We start from the raw sequence: 13,804 nt of genomic DNA, 5'->3' as shown, positions 1-13,804 counted from the left end.
GCGCTCTGGTGTCCTCGTGCTTTTTGACGCCGGCGTGGATCTTGAGCTAACAGTGTCAGCATCATTTCGAGGGCGTCCTGACATGTAGGTGAAGAGAATCACTCCCCTTAAATTCCTCTTCTGGGCTCTGTGCTTGTGTTCCTTCATGAATGCTGACCGGACAAAACACCCCTACTAGCTTGTCCTGCAGCTTTCAGGTTGAAAAAATGTGAGGATGTTTACAGGGGAAGCTAATATGAGAAAAACTAGCCTCTTCTACAGTCACTCAGTGCTAGCAGCACGTTAGCACATTTGCAACCGCTGCTGGTCCAAATCAACCTTCACAATAACGAGTTTAATTCTAAACGTGAAGGATGTTCGCATACAACCAAAAGGTCTTTTACCCACCAATTGAAACATGTCCTGGTCTGGCTGATTAAATCTGTCCTGTGTTGTACCACTCGAGCCTTGTTTCCACGTAGCTCTGTGTACGTACGCCAGTCCGCCAGACGTCCCTTCATCCCTGTGGAAACCTCTGTAATCTCCAACATGTCTACGAAACTCCTCCTTCCTTGTTTGTTTGTTTTTTTCAGTCTAGAAATATGCATTTAAGTAATTTTGAAAAGTTGGGACCGACTCTGGAAACTGAGCACGCTAAAACAAGCTAACGTGCTACAAGTTCTGCAGCTAACATGGGGATGTTTTTTCAAATCTAGGAGATTATAAGGAAATTAGCTGCTCACTCCAGGCTAATCATCACCTAATCTGTCACCCTCTGGGGCCGAAATTACAGACACCAGACAGCTGTGCTGTGCGTGGAAATGAGGCTTCAGTATCATCAGAGGCCACTGCTGGTGCACTGAGTTCAAAGTGGCACTATAATGTTTGCATTTTAGATAGACTGTGTGTGTGTGTGTGTGTGTGTGTGTGTGTGTGTGTGTGTGTGTGTGCGTGTGTGGATGTGTATTGTAGCCTCTGTGACTTGATGCTCCTCCACTTCCATCCTGGTATTTTTTTTTTTTGACGTTTGTCCTCCTGCGCTCAGCTGCCTCCAACATGTAATCCACCCATGTATTGTTTTTCCCTTTTTAAGTTGTTGTTCTGTAGGCGTAGTTGTTCTCCCGCCGTGTTCTCATGCCGCGTTCCACCTCTGTTGACGTTGTGTTTTGTGGTCGACACTCAAGATTCCAACCCACCGACCATCGTGTGTTCCGTGAGCCCCTGCTGCCTGCTTGACCTCACGCTTGGGTTCATCCCGTCCTCTGACACTCCTTTTTTTGTTCTCTGTTCCAGATTAAGGTGGTGAACGCGTTCCGTAGCTCCCTGTACGCGGGGCTGGAGAGCCCAGAGTCCCGTAGCTCCATCCACAGCTTCATGGCCCATCCTGAGTTCGTCCCCCTTTCCGAGGAGGAGGCTCGCATCCCCCCCATCGAAGAGACTGGAGACGAGATCGACCCCCTTCCCAGCGCCTCCTCTGGGGCGGAGGGAGGAGGAGACCCGCTTAGCGCCTCCCCCAACACATTCATCTGAGCTTCCCCTCCTCCTCCTCCTCCTCCTCCTCCTCTTTCCTCCTCTTCATCAGCATCATCTGTCATCCACTAACAGAACTGTCGCGCTGAGGAGGGAAGTCATCACCGCTCATCCCCAGCCCATGCCTCACATCGCCGTCACCCTCTCCTCACTTATTCCTGCCATGTCACATTTTTCATACTGACTGTGGCGTCGTTCTGCCTGTAAGTTTGTCGCTCCTCCCCCCTCGCCACCGCCGCCACCACCACCACCACCACCATCACACATGAAACAGTAGAAGGTGGAGTCCAGAGTCTCCACAGTGGAAGGCCTGTCCTCGTCCATTCATGTATATTTTTTACCTGATGATCCTTTTGAAAAGCTTTTAAACTTTGTTGGGTTTGATCTTTGCGGGTCTCGCAGCAGCATGTCGTGTTCTGTACTGGCTTCATTCCTGCGTAACGCTCTCGAAAACGGCACCGAACTTTACAAAGAGTGCAGTGATTCTCATGTACATACGCTTCCGCTCTTCTGTCCAGCTAACAGCCAGGTTTGGTGATCAGAAGATTTTTAGGCTAATGCAAAAATAACCTTCCTTTTTTTTTTCTTCTTCTTCTTCTTCTTCTTTTTTTTTTTTTTTTAAATTTTGTTTTGTTTTTGCTCTTTGTTTTCAAAACCTCCAACGAATGTTAATTACTGGTTGATCCAAAACCCTGAGAATGTCTTGTGAGTGTGACACTACAGTCTCTTAAGGTCGAACTGTTAAAAAAAAAAAAGTTCTTCCCTTATTGTGTCTTCTATGTGTTTGTTCTTCTTAAGCTGCTGTGTTGCATGTGGAAGGACAGAATGTTTACCACCCAAATATATCTAACATGGCAGCATCCAGAGAGGGCTCACTTTCTGACCTCATCCCACCCAGGCAGGGTTCTGGTTCTCTCTGCCCCGCCCCCTGTCATGTATCTACAGTGTCGGTAGGAGCGTGGTTCGTTCACCCTGCTAGTAGGATGCATGTTATGTTTCATTCGTGTTGAGTCGCATGATAACTTAGGAATGAATATTTGGGATTCTGTTCAGAGAACCGTCTGTGTGTTAAGTCTGCAGCAGCGTCTCATCAGAGCTCCATCAACCTCCTGTCAGCTGGGATGAACTTCCTGCTTCCTACAACACAAGCAAAACAGACCCACCGGTGTTGTAGCGGGAGAGGAAAAGCTCGGCTCTACCAGGAGACCACTTAACGTGACGCGCTCCCACATTCCCGTGCAAGGCTGCAAAGGGAGGGCGGGGCTTATCATCGGCTCCCAGCCGGTCACCTGATGCCGTTCTGACAACATTTACTTTGCACAGACCCTTGCAGCTCTCTGGCGCTCCGTCACCTGAGGCTGCTTTATACCAGTGCATCTGCTCGCGTGCACCACCTCAGCACGAGTTTTCAGCAGAGCGCCGTGACGCGTAGGACTGCAGAGGCCCCCCAAGCACAGAGACCAGGGCCGTCTGTCTTACAACCATAGATCCCCCCTGCTGTTCTGCTGGATCCCGAGCTGTTCGCCGCCCAGCTCCAGGGTTTTGTCCCTCTTCAGATTGGATGGCACAAGAAGGCGTTGGGACGTCCTGGCTTTAACCTTTCCTGTCATGGTCATAGTCGAGGCTTCGAAGTATCACGAAGCTTTGGCGTGAGCACAATTTTCCCTCCATCGTGCGTCCACATGCGTCTTCCCAGTATTGTTTTATGTAAACGCCGTCTGAATAACAGCCTTCAACAGGTGTCGGTGGGTCTGTTTTCAGTCGCCATGCAGGATGTTGGGTTCAGCGCAGGAAGTTGATGGACCTCTGATCAAGATCTAGACCGTCTATCTGTGTCAAAGACAAATCTTAGTACCAGTTCTGATGTTTTTTGTTCCCTTTTATATCTGCTTTAATGAATTTAAACAAATCAGCTGTCAGTGACATCACGCAGCCAGCAGCAGCGAGGCAGCGAGGGCGTTTCATCATCACCGTCCCTCGGCGCACTGCTGTGACTTGATTAACAACCACCGGTTTATGGGAGACTGATGATGTCACCAGTCAGCCTGTAGAGTTAAATCCACTGTGTCCCTGCTGCCGCTCAGTACTTCCTGCCTGCTGTTGTCCTCAGATTACTGTCTTTAAAGAAGTAATTGTACTCCAATCAGAAGCGGCGATGCTTGTAATTCCCTCTTAGTGTGACTAGCAGCCATCAACCTGCAGACGGGTGACGGAGGAGGGAAGAACCTGAGTAAACGAGTGGAGGAAAGGATGGCGAGGGCCTCGTCCATGTGGCGCGAGGGGTCACTGGAGCAGATTGAACACTCGCAGAGCTTTTGGAGCGTCGGCATCGTCAAAACGGTGGGAGCATCTTTGGGGAGAGAGATCCAAAGAGCCTCCGCCAAGATTGAAGCGGGTTCTTCCGTCCATCTGTCACCCGTCGGCGTCTACGAACTAGGACACTATGGAAGCACTCTGCTACTACTGCCATATTTCCTTTTTGTCATGACTAGGTTCTTCCTCTGCCCTCTGATGAGCTTTTTCTATGTAACTCAGAGCCATATTTTATAGGTTGTCTGTCTTGTTTTTTAACTCATTGTTATCGAGGTTTCCTTCAGACTTCCTCCTCCCCCAGCCCCGCCTTGCCCCCCCCCCCCCCCGTCTTCTTCCCCGGCCCTTTACTTCAAACACGACCAAAAAAATATATATAAATATAAAATAAAGCAAGGAGAAAATCTTCAGTCGTCACTGCCGAACCAAGGTTAAAGGACCTCTACAATGTTTACATGAAAAGCGAGTGGGTGGCAGTTCGCCTGCGCTTCTCTCATTCCACCACTTCCCTTTCATTCCCTTGCTTTCCTGAATCTTACTGTTTAACTAAATGGGGAATCTTTCTTGCATGGTTTTCATATAAAGTTCAATGTTTTGCTCATTTTTTATAATTCTTCTGTATTTTTATATTAAGTGCTTTTTAATATTTTGGAGATATATGAATATATATGTATAGGCTGAAGAGTTTGGTGACAGTACAGTACATGAATGAGATGAACCTCCTGTGGACTCTACCGTCTTTTTACAGCTCTCTAAATATTTATGCCACGTGTGTCACCTTTGGTCACCTGATGTGAGGGCTTCAAAAACCTGCAAGTGACTTGTTTACTTCCTGATCAATTGGAATCTCAAAAATCGAGTCTCATCGCCCCCCCCCCCCCCCCCCTGTAACATTGAGTATATTCACTTTATCTAAGACGTTGTGACACACTACACGCTATGTGATTTTTTTTTTATTTTGCAAATATCCAATTCCATTAGAGTTCAGCGAATGCAACGTGAGTACAGCTAACTGTATCGAACATTAAATGGGAGTGTATAATTATCTATCCAACTTCTTTCTTTTAAGTACTTTGAAGCTACGACTGCTTTCTCTGAATGAGTGGACTGGTGCTGTGTCCTGCCTCAGGCTCCGACTCCTCCACTTGAACTGCCTCACCCCCCCCCCACCCCCCCTCGGACGGACCAGAAACTGAGACATGAATTCGAGGACCAAAGGGAAACCCTGAGCAACTCACTGGTTTATACACAACTGCAGTAAATCAGCTCTCAAAGGAGCAGACCGGGCAACCCTGGAGGTTTGTTTGTTTGTTTTGGGGTTGTTTTTTTTTTACAGCCCAGATGATCTCAACAGGTCCAGGAATTCATGGCAAAACTGAAAGGGGGACCCAGTCAAGGCTCGGCTGGACTGCGGCCCTTGTGTCAAGTACCTAGGGGGAAAAAAACAAACGTTGCCGCGGAAACACAACCTTAACTCACTACAAAGGCTCAGATAGGAGGCGTGACAGCTTTAACAAACTTAAGGGTGACGAGTTCAGATTCACCAAACCACCACCACTTTTTTAAGGTCTGAGTTTGTTTGCCCCCCCCCCCCCCCCCCCAGAGATAAAAGTTCATGTAAAATGAATTTCTGTCAGAGGACAAACTGGCGTTGTGGCACTCAGAGGCCATCCGGGGAAAGAAAAGCGGCCACATCTTTTGAGTTTAACTCCTACGTGTAAATAATAAGATATTGGAACGCTGACGGAGGCGGAGCCTGGAACAGGACGCGGTCGTAGATGCTGTCACAATTTTATACAACAACAAAAAAAATAAACGCATCCGGGAAGAGAACAGGACGGTTAAAAGCTCTGGTGACATCACTTCCTCTTCCAGCTGTGTGTCTGGTGGCAGCGAGACACATCCTCCACGAGACGCCGTGTGTTTGATCCCGAGCAGCGGCGAGCCTGCGGTCAGAACGGTGTAAATATTGTCACGTCGGTGGATGGTGTGCACCTGCTGTCTGTGTCGGTGACGGGAAACGGGAGAGAGGGCAATCAGCGGGCCATCACCTCGCCGAGCTTTGACAACGCCAACGCCCTGCCAAAGTCTCTTCTTCTCCTGCACAAGTTTGTTTAGAACGTTTGCACCCCCCCCCCCCCCACCCACCATCCTCCTCCTCGCCACCTGGACTCTCCCTCTGCTCTCGTTGTGTCGCTCTGATGTTGGACTGGTTGCCCTCGCGTCCTCCCACCAGGTGCACAGTGCAGCCCCCCCTCCTCAGGGACGCTGCGGTGCCTGTTGTTGCCTCTCGTTTCAGCCACGTCACACGCAAACAAACTGACTCAGCGGCAGACTGGGGGAAAAAAACAACCTTCGCCTGGTCACCTGGATTTAGTTCTCCGAAGGTTCTTTTTTTTGTGGCGGTGGGGGGGGGGGGGCTTTAAAAGGTCCCAGTTCTCCATCTGGAACTTCTGAACGGAGGAGGAACTCCCCCTCTCATCCAGGCATCGCTGCATTTTTGACTGCTTCCTGTTCTTCAGAACGCTGCCTTTCTCAGAACGGCTTCCCTGTCGTGGGTTCTTAAGGAACTCTTTGGAGAACCTTCACATCCAACTACAGAACCCACGAATAAAAGAGTCAAACTGGATAACTCACAATTAGAAAGTCCTAACCACTTAACGTATATATCTATATATTTATATGTTATATCCATATGTTTATATCTAGTATGTGTGTGTATATATATATATATATATATATATATATATATATATATATATATATATTAGACGTGAATATATAGATATATGCTTCTTCAGTTGCGCTTCATCGCAAAAAAGACTGAAAAGATTTGTTTTCTGTAATTACTATGATACACAGTAATAGGCGTTGGTGTTATTTTTGTAAAACATAATATCATCTATGTGGCATGCATGACATATATACAAAAATTTGGTGGTTTAAAGCAATATGTCCAACCTGGTTTGATTGGTTCCGTCGTGTTCTGTGTAGCCTAAAGCCGCTCTGTACGAAAAGAGAGGAAAAAAAAAAAAAACTGCATTTGGTTAAAACTAACTGTTGAGTATATGTGTTCAGTGTTCCGTGTTCTGCATGTTTTAGTATGGAATGAAACATCCCAAATGTTGACTTGTTTCCAAATGAATCTCAAACCCCCTCCCCACCCACACACACCCTCCTCCCACCACCACCCCCCCCCCCCCCCCCCAACACACACACGTTTGCACTGTGAGGTGAAACACACTGAGGAACTGTGATGGATGGATGGATGAAAAATGAATGGGTGTTTTTTGTTTTTTTTTAACCCATGTTTCCATTCATTTAGCAAATACCCCCCCCCCCACACACACACACACACACACACACACACACACCGAGCTCATCACCCGCTCAGAGGGGGAGGCAGACAAGCGGCGTGAACCAGCCCTGAAACTTCAGGTGTGGGCTTCTTCTCTGCAGGTGTCACCATCCCACCAATCACATCCATTGATCTCTGCCGTCGACCATCCCGCCTCCCTCCACTCACCTGGTGGGTCAAAGAGCCGGACGCTCAGGTGTTGAACGTCTGTTCAACTGATACATCAGGTGAGTTCATCTCACCCCCGATAAATCAACACGTCAGCTGGCGGGTCACATGAAATATGTCCACCCCAGGATGCCTGGCAAGTTTATTTCTTAATTATTATTTTCATTAATCTGACATTTTTGTTTTGTTTTTGTTTTCTCTTGTTATTTTACCACTAAACAAAAACTGTGTGTGAAATGTCAGGGGGGAAAAAAAATTAAAATTTTCCTCGGCATTAGTAGACGATGGTTTTTATCAGTTGACGTGTCAAAGAAAATCAACATTTGAGAAGCTGAATACAAAGAATGTTTGACTCTATTGCTTGAAAAATCTCTGAAATTCTTAATAACCATTAAAATATTTGCCAACTAATTTCCTGTTGATCGATTATTCAACAATTTATATCGCAATTTGACCAGAATATATTTTCTATGTGTTTTTAAAAATGTGCTGATTTGTAATTTACTCACTCAATTTAGCATCTAATTCAGGCGTGTTCATGTCGCCGGTCACTGTCTGCCTGTTGTTAGCCGCTATGCTAAGCTAGGCTAAAACATCCTGAGCATTTACAGGGAAAAACAAAGTTAAAAATAAGAAAAACTTTACATTTAAACCTACATGAACCAAATACAGTTCCCCCCGATCAGAAAAGCTTCAGTTCATGCACGTTCTAATTTCACCCATAACTCCTAGAACAGTTCTCCTTCACACTACCAAGAATATTCCACCAGGGAGAAATACGTGGAATACTTGTTTTCGTCCTACTAGATGACCAAAACTGACATTGCGTTCAACTGACTCATTTTATTGGTAATTATCATGTATGACTTGGTTATAAACAAGTGTGAACGCGGCAAACAGACGCACCCTATTTCACGTCAGCATAATTAAAACGTACATTTGAAGAGCAGTTAGCGCCATAGCCATGTGATGCTAAAGCAGTTAAAACCACATATACGTTGTCCAGAGACGCCCAGTGACCCTGCAACAGTTGCCATCCATGGTTCTCTTGTCTTAAAGTCACGTTTTGAATAGATTTTTGTTTAAATGCCTGAAATGGGGTCTTTGGAACACAAGATATTTCAAGTTCTGTTCTGGGGCTTAAAATGCACCAGTAAATGGCGCGCTCGCGTAAACCCAGAGCTCAGCATGTGTCCTAAGGATGGCGGTTACAAACTCGCGCTTACGCAAGACGATACAGACGAAGTCGTGGACGTTTAACAGCACCGTGCCAAAGTGAGAAGACGCTGGTTGCTGCCATGCTAACGTTGAACATTAACGTTCATTCAGACGAACGTCAACTTCTTGCTTCTAGTGTTTGCATTTATCCTCCAAAAATCCTCAAAGCTGCGTTCATGTGAAGAAACATACTGCAGATCAAAACATGCAAGTCTCACACACTGATTTTCTGCAACAATCCAAAACCAATGCAAAAGGTTTTTGTTTTTTTTTGTAGGGGGACCCCATAGCTAGCTGCATGCTAACTTCAAGGTTTATCCACTAAAGTACATCATTCCTGCAGCGGTCGGTGAAATTTATGAAATTTTCCACACACCTTCGCTAACTTGTAGGTCAACACTTGAATGTGTCCTGTTTGTCAATTTTATGACCAAATACCCGCAAAAGTTGTGATATCTTCTTTCCTGCGAGTGTGTTTAGGGCTAATTAGCAGATGCTAGCATACTTAGCTAAGGTGGTGAACATCGCTGTGAGCATGTAAGTGTTTGAACGTTAGCATGGCTGCCATCTTGGATCATGACTCAGCAGCCGTGTGTTTGACCAAATCTCCTGTGCTTCCTGGTCGGTGTCGAGTGTGCTGCTCGCCCGGTGAGGGTGTGTTTCCTCAGTGTGTGCGTCACCTCGGTCGTTCCGCTCTCATCCTGTCAGTCGTATCAAACATCCTCTCCTTGTTTGCTTCAATCTATGCAACAGACTCCTCCAGTTCGGCTCCGGTGGTTCCTTCGGTTCCTGGCTTTCTTCTCCCTCGCAGTCCTCACTCCATCTGCTCACCGCCGTCTTTACGTTGTTATGTTTCAGTCCTTTCTACAAACAGAACCACGACACATGTACATCCACGTGTGTGAGTGTGTGTGTGTGTGAGAGAGTGTGTATGACAGGTGCACACACATGCTTTCTTTACTCTGCTGTAAGATATGATCATGTGGAATGCCTTGGTCTTAGTGTCATGTTGTTTGAACTTAACGCTGAACAAAAGATGATAATCAAGCAACTGAGTACAAGTTGTTACATAAGTATATATATAATATATATAAATACATATAAATATACAAATCTATATACATAAAATAAAGCCATTGGAATTTGAAATAAAGCTGTCAATTTGTGATCATTTTCATTCAGGTGTTTACAAGCATATTTTCGTTTTCTTCAAGTGTTTGGAGGGTAAAAACCAAAAAAATACACAGGAAACGAGAGGCAGGTTGGGCAGATTCTTGAACAAGAATGTGAATATGGATATATAGATAGATAATATGTAAGTTTATATTCTGTTTGAAATGATAAGAAGAGTAGAGTTAAAATAAATCCGACCATCTTTCTGTCTTCAACTGCTTATCTGAAGTCTTGGAGGCCGGGGGTCCTCGCGGCAGGAGGTGCCTAGATCTCTCAGGAGGCTCCCATGGGGGCATCCGTACTAGAACCACCTCATCTGGCTCATTTCTACATGGTGGAGCACCGACTCCTCTCTTGAGTCCCTCAGGGGTCCCTGAACTTCTCCCCGTAGCCCTCAGGGCCACCCTCCAGAGGAAACCCATGTGGTTCTTTTCGGCCTGGACTCGCGAGAGGAGGAGCAAAGACTGGCTGCTCGATCGAGAGCTTTTCGTTGTGGTGCAGCGAGCGCAGTAACCCTGCTCCTGCTGCTCTGGTTCTCCAGCCAGTTCCACACTCTCACTCAAGAACAAGACCTGGAGGTACTGGAGCCCCCTCAGGCAGGGTCCGGACTCACTCCCTACTTAGAACCGGTTTCCTGCTGAGATCTGCAGCCTCAGATATAGAGATGCTGATCCTCATCCAAGCCCCTTCACACGGAGGGGAGTGGTGGTGGTGGTGGTGGTGGTGCGGGCGTGGGGGGGGGGGGGTGCTATTTCGATGGGAGCTGAAGGTCACAAACTGATGATGCAATCAGAACCACATCATCCGCAAAAAGCAGTGATGCAATCCCAAACCCGCCCAAACTGCAAACCCTCCCCTCTGCAGCTGCGCCTCGGTAGCAAGGGGTGGGGGGTGGGGGTGGGGGGGCAGAAAGGCTACCCGAAGCTAAGCAGCATGTTGGGAAACAGGTTGATGGTGAACACGAGCTGGTTCACAAAGTGGTAGACGCGCTAACTGGCCGCCGAGGCGTTTCAGGAAGGAAATAAACTGATGACTTAAATACACTGAACTAAAACGCAACTCTTAAGACTCACGCAAACTTTAAACCAAATAAAGCAAACGTGAAAGAAATAATATCCAAAGTGCAGGTGTTTCCTCCAACCGAAAACTGTGACTGGAGACGGGGGCGGGGGGGACTGATCCGGGTTCCCTCTCAGAGGCAACACAAGGCCTGATCCTGATCCTGAACCTGAACCTTGTCCTTCTGTGCATCCATGTTCCCTTGGATGTTCCTGACGTGGATCAACTCAGACCAGAACCCCACCGGCGTCGTGGACGTCGGCAGACGCAAGATTCACACCAGCAAAGCACTCGCCAACCGCGGCGCCACGACGACGGGCCAGACTGTGGCTTATAAGCAGGTTTTATTGGTGAGAAATGAACATTTGCAGCGCCCCGTTCAACACACGTAAAGAAGCACTGAGGTGCATGAACACGATGGACAACAAAAGTCTTTATCCGGGGCACTTTGTTGAGTCTCTCTGCGAAGCTGCATGGTTTCCACGGGTTATCAAGGATCCGCGTTGCTGCTGAGTGGGAGACGTGAGACTGACCTCCAACATTCGTCCTGCATGAGCTCATCGCTGGAGCTTGGAGAACCCAACTGGCTCTGGGTTTCTCTTCTCTTTTATCTTCCTCCCTTCTTCCAACAGCTTCTCCACCTTTTCTGGTGAAAATCTTGGAAAAAAATCATGATTGAAGGAACAATTCTGTGGCTGGGAGCTCATGGAGGAATCTGAATAAATACTCGGACATCAGGCCTCAGGGGTTCCTGCTTCCTCTTCATCAATGCTCAGTGCAACACTGCCCCCGTGTGGACACAAGCTGCTTTACCACCTGCAGCTGCGTTGCTAGGCTGTTCAGGGATGATGTGCCATTTCCTCTGCTAGCCTCCATGTCAGGTTGACAGCGAGCATCGTTGTTACGCTCCGATTGTCTGCAGGAGCATCTGTGCAGGAAGAGGAACTGAAAATCACGTGTTTTTGTTTTTTCCTCATCTGAGAACCAGAACTGATCCCACAGATTTCAGACTACTGATGCTGCAAATCACATCGTGTGTGTGTGTGTGTGTGTGTGTGTGTGTGTGTGTGTGTGTGTGCACCTGGATCCCAGCTGCCATCCATCAGTCTGCCTCCTACGTCTGTTCTGACAACAAACCCCAGACCCAAAACAACATTATGCAAATTTCTCTCCCCTTGAACAAGCAGCTTGACGATTGTTTGGACGGTGCACCGGCTCGGAAACCCGGGAGAGTGAGAGCTGACTGCTCCAGATCAGTCTAAGCTCCCATCGCATGGCAATGCGTCAAAGTACCACGACTCTTGAACATCACCCTGGTGCTGTCACCGTGGAAACAACGCCCCTTTTTTTTTCATGGAGGACCAAAGGAATCACAACCGTGACACGTTTTAGAAAAGACTGATGTTTCAGTTACGGTTGTGAGACGTGGAGGTGGAAAAGGGACTTGACGTCTGTGGGTCCCGTGAATAAATAAATGATTAAAACGGGCGTCTTTTTTTTCTCTTGGGTGCTGCTGTTGTGCTGAATTCTGCTTCCCCGTCAGTTTGTCTCCCCTCACCTTAACCTGCGCCGTACTGACGCCAACTGCACCGTGACCTCCGTGCAGCCAGGCGGGGAACTCATGGAGGGACAGAATTCAACACAACCCCGACGGGTCAATCCAGAGACCAAGTAAAAAATGTCTCTGCCCTTAGGTGTGTGTGTGTGTGTGTGTGTGTGTGTGTGTGAGAGAGAGAGAGAGAGAGAGAAAGAGAGAGACGCTGTTAAGTGTCACAAGGCTGGAGATGCTTCAGTTTAACCGAGTCAATCAACCGCTCATCGCATAACCACAAAACCAGCAGCCGGCAGGCTTTTACGCCACCTGATGGCGGGCCGTATTTTGTAGAATGAATTAAGGTCATGTGTTCACATCTGTTTCCCATCTGTTTCACATGCTACAGTGTGTTTAGGTTCTAAATTGCCTGTAATTTGATGTTATCCTGTAGTTTGGAAAAAGGACTAAAAGAGGCGGATTTGTACTTTTTCTCCTTGTCGGTGGCGCACAAGTTCTAAAATGTTCGTCTGTCGTCTGCGCTGACGCAACGTGGAGGCGGCCAACGCCTGCGCAGAAACCTGATGCGAGCGACGCAAAAGACACACCCAAATCTGTTTGTTTTTTTTTGTCCAGACTGAGATGTTTGTGTTGAATTCTCATCGGAATCACATTTGAGGCCGCGTGAAAATGTGGTTTGAAATCATTCTGGACGCGTTAAAAGCCGACCTTAGGCCTTCGCCCTCACGTCGCGTGCTTTCTTCTGAAATTCTACCAGACTGATTGATCCTTCCGCCTCCATCTGCTGGTGCTTCTCTGCTAATTCTGATGACTTCTGTCCTTCATTTCCATTTCCTTTGAATTTCTTCACGCCACCGTCATTCAGTCTCTAATGAACTAAACCGCTCGCTCCCCTCCTCCACCCACAAGCCTCTGATGGCGGCCTACATTTCTCGCTGAGGGAAACTCATCCTGGAAGGTGTTGTCAAGACGACTGCATATCGGAGAGGGACTGTGGTAGCGCCTGGGCGACCGGTCGAGACTCCGCTTGAGTCATCGGGGGGTCGATAGTTGAACTGTGGGGGAGCTCCAGGCAACAAGCATCAAAATTTACAGACAGGAGCGCGTCGGGGAAAGTTGAAGCCTGAGCTGACAGACAGTTTGCTGACGTTCAGTTCGTCCACACTGACTCACTCCTGCACCCTCAACATCAACACCAGCTTTCGGCGCCGTTCCTCTAAACTCCTCTTTGTCAGACGCCTGAATCTCTCCGAGAGCCGAGGATTAGACCGGAAAATAGAAAAATGATAATCCCTCAATTGAATTTCATCCTCCTTTTCAAAACTACCGATTATATAAAGAGCATTTGCGAGTGCCTAAACCTCCTTTATCGCCACAGCGAAGGTGCAGGAGGCAGTTGGATTGTATTACCACAAACAACCCGGAAACCGTTTGATATTTTCTCTATAGAGACACAA

The 13,804-nt window shown here is 47.4% G+C and overlaps 1 protein-coding gene across 5 annotated transcripts in view; it reads left to right on the top strand.

Moving 5' to 3' along the window:
- LOC147268517 (plasma membrane calcium-transporting ATPase 1-like) overlaps positions 1–9,697 on the top strand; it is a 94,108-nt gene extending 84,411 nt beyond the window's left edge. For 4 of the 5 annotated variants that reach the window (XM_086200158.1, XM_086200154.1, XM_086200155.1 and 1 more), the window contains one exon: positions 1,273–9,697. In XM_086200158.1, coding sequence (XP_086056284.1) covers positions 1,273–1,509 — 237 coding nt within the window. In that variant the 3' untranslated portion in view covers positions 1,510–9,697. The remainder of the gene's footprint in view (positions 1–1,272) is intronic. The other variant, XM_086200157.1, reaches the window with a different exon arrangement.
- The last annotated feature ends 4,107 nt before the right edge of the window (positions 9,698–13,804 follow it).

The sequence above is a fragment of the Aulostomus chinensis genome, chromosome 3, assembly GCF_037954235.1.
Source record: "Aulostomus chinensis isolate RoL2024-O1b breed Wild chromosome 3, RoL_Achi_v1.0, whole genome shotgun sequence".
In the NCBI taxonomy this organism is placed as follows: domain Eukaryota; kingdom Metazoa; phylum Chordata; class Actinopteri; order Syngnathiformes; family Aulostomidae; genus Aulostomus; species Aulostomus chinensis.
This window is presented reverse-complemented; position numbering and strand designations above follow the sequence as displayed.